The sequence below is a fragment of the Lactuca sativa genome, chromosome 9, assembly GCF_002870075.4.
Source record: "Lactuca sativa cultivar Salinas chromosome 9, Lsat_Salinas_v11, whole genome shotgun sequence".
Taxonomy (NCBI): Eukaryota; Viridiplantae; Streptophyta; class Magnoliopsida; order Asterales; family Asteraceae; genus Lactuca; species Lactuca sativa.
In genome coordinates, this window is record NC_056631.2 from 223,383,289 (window position 1) to 223,385,964 (window position 2,676).

The 2,676-nt window shown below is 35.4% G+C and overlaps 1 protein-coding gene across 1 annotated transcript; it reads right to left on the minus strand.

Moving 5' to 3' along the window:
• Positions 1–1,521: 1,521 nt before the first annotated feature.
• LOC111878907 (nuclear transcription factor Y subunit B-4) lies at positions 1,522–2,407 on the minus strand. The gene has a single exon (XM_023875395.3). It carries the CDS (start codon positions 2,220–2,222, stop codon positions 1,767–1,769), a length of 456 nt encoding a protein of 151 aa, XP_023731163.1. The 5' UTR covers positions 2,223–2,407; the 3' UTR covers positions 1,522–1,766.
• Positions 2,408–2,676: the final 269 nt, after the last annotated feature.

The window sequence follows — 2,676 nt, forward strand, 5'->3', positions numbered from 1 at the left end:
ATTGTATAAGAACATGTTTGTACATAACATAAAATCAAAGTCAAAGTTGAATTTTATTATTTTATAGGTATTAATTTGCGAATTGTACTAAACTATATTATTAAAATTACAAGGAAGCGTTAATGAGAAATTGAACAATTATTATATATCAATATTATATGAAATTTAATAAAATAAAAAAAATACATTAAAAAAATAATTTATATATAATATTAAATTAAAATGACCATAAAATAGTATGCAGAAAAATTATTGCATTTGTTAAAAATGCTATTTATTTATTAAAAATGATTTTTTTAGCTTATTAATTTATCACAATTTCTAGTGTTTTTGATCAATGGTAATTTAGCTTCTAATATCTCATGTTGCTCTTTCTTATTAAGGTTGTGGGTTAGTCTTCAATGGATATAAATGAAATAATTTAACTCTATTTTAGTATATTTGCTGATTAAAAAAAAAATTCATAGGTCATCTTGCTAAAATTAACTACGCTGTGCGTCTTGAGTGACTACATAACCATGTTGACTTACAAAATCAGCATACGTATTCGCTTTTGAGCGTTACTTTTCTAGAAAGAAATGTAGATACGCTTGACCTTGAATCGAAAGGTTTCTAAACTAGTCAACCTCAAGAATTAGGTACTTTGACCAAAGGCTTCGTGTGAGTGACTGTATTTTTATAAAGGTCCGGGAAGTAGAACCAAACTAACAAGTGCAGCTACAAGAATAAACACCCATATACCGATGTCTATATACTTTTTTCGTATTAATGCCATATGTCCAATTATTGACCCTCTCTTTACTGACTTAAAAAGCGTTAGAATTAGTTGATCACTGAATAAGCTAAAAGATAGTATCTGTAACATCTCAAGTTCAAGTCGTTGCACGAGGGCTCAGTCTTTAATCAGTGTGATTTGCACTATATGGGTTGCAGGCATACATTGATCATAAACGATTGTGACCTGAACGTTACTAAGACAGAAGGAAGATATCTTGAGGGCCAGGGCTCAAGAGGGATGTATAGACGAACACACACACACATACACACGTACACACCAGAGATAAAGATTGCATAGCTTGTAAGGAGAAACATCGATCCCTTATGGTAGCTACATCTTTCTATTATGAGTATGTTCACTAGAGCAGTAACACTTGGGATTCAGGGAGATAAAAGTGTTACAGTAAACAGTTGATTAAACTCATGTACGAAATCATTATATTAAAGGTGATGTGTACACCTCAATTCAGTGAATGTTTTATTGAGAAGGCAAGGAATGAAAATACACACATACCCTGATAGTACCTGTTCTTGAATTGATAACCATGAGGCATATCCATCTTGACATATGGACTCCCGTATCTCATAAAACCGTATATTTTTGTACGCTGCTGTTACCTGTTTTCCAACTTTAGGGAGATGGTATGTGTGTGTTTGTGTGTGTGTGTCTGTTTGAGAGAGAGAGAGAGAGAGAGAGAGAGAGAGAGAGAGAGAGAGAGAGAGAGAGAGAGAGAGAGAGAGAGAGAGAGAGAACTGGAGATTAGAGACTTAAATAAAGTGTAGAGAATCATAAACAGTTTTTGGGTCTCCAGAAATTGTGAACCTACCAAAGTTCGCAGATAAACAGGCCCATCACGATTGATTTGTTCATAGAATTCAAGAGTTTGAAAGAAAATGACGTTTTTAGATCAGAAAATATCGATAACCTAGGGTTACATATATGCTGATGAAGGCTTTGTGTGTGAACTTTCCCCTTTTTTGCTCCATATTTATCTGAACTCTAGTGGTGAAGTATTTGGATAATACAATCGATCTTTACAGTTGATAGAAGTAGAAGCTTCTCGAGCAGTTGCTTCGTCGTTGCTGTTGACTATGTTTGTCTTGTTTGAAGCGTCTAACGCTGCTGAAGAGGAGGCCGCAGCTGCCGATGCTCGATGCCTCTCAAACTCCCTATGCTTATGCAGGTAGCGGGCAATGGCCTGAGAGTAGTCATCAAACCCTAGCGACCCGAGAGCCCAACAGATGTCGTCTCCATTAACGGTCTTGCGGTTCTCCTTATGACACTTGTCAGATGCCTCCCCGGTAACAAAACTTATGAACTCCGATGCACACTCTTGTATAGTTTCCTTGGCTTCTTTCGAGATCTTGGCGGTGGGTGGTAGGATCCTTTTCATGATCCGACCCACATTTGCAACAGGTAGCAATTTATCATGCTCATCCACCATGTTTATATCTATCTTTATGTTTAGTCAAGATCTTCTAAAACGCAGACACGTTTCACTTTATATATATGTGTATCAATACATACCCACATGTCCATATAATTACATGTAGCTAGATGAATGGCTGTGTTTACATATATGTATGTATGCACATGCCATGGAAATGTCTTGGGGATGCTGTGAAATTTCTATTTATATCTTTTCTAAAACTGTTAATTAATAATGGTTTTTAAAAGGAACCTGAATCAAATGATGACTATAAAGTGTTTTTTGTAACGGAATGTTAAAACAAGGAAGGAAAAGCATGAAGTAGGAGATGGATAATAAGAACTCCATCCAGCTAGTGGAAAAAATCTGAACATTGAAGCTAATATCATTATATTCACCCCCTCACTTTTGGTACGCACCCGATTTTACCAAACTACTATACGAAAACGGGGACGTATGTAATTTGAAA

Bases quoted from the DNA above. Each gene is read 5' to 3' on its own strand.
- LOC111878907 (XM_023875395.3), bottom strand. From the start codon at position 2,222: ATGGTGGATGAGCATGATAAATTGCTACCTGTTGCAAATGTGGGTCGG.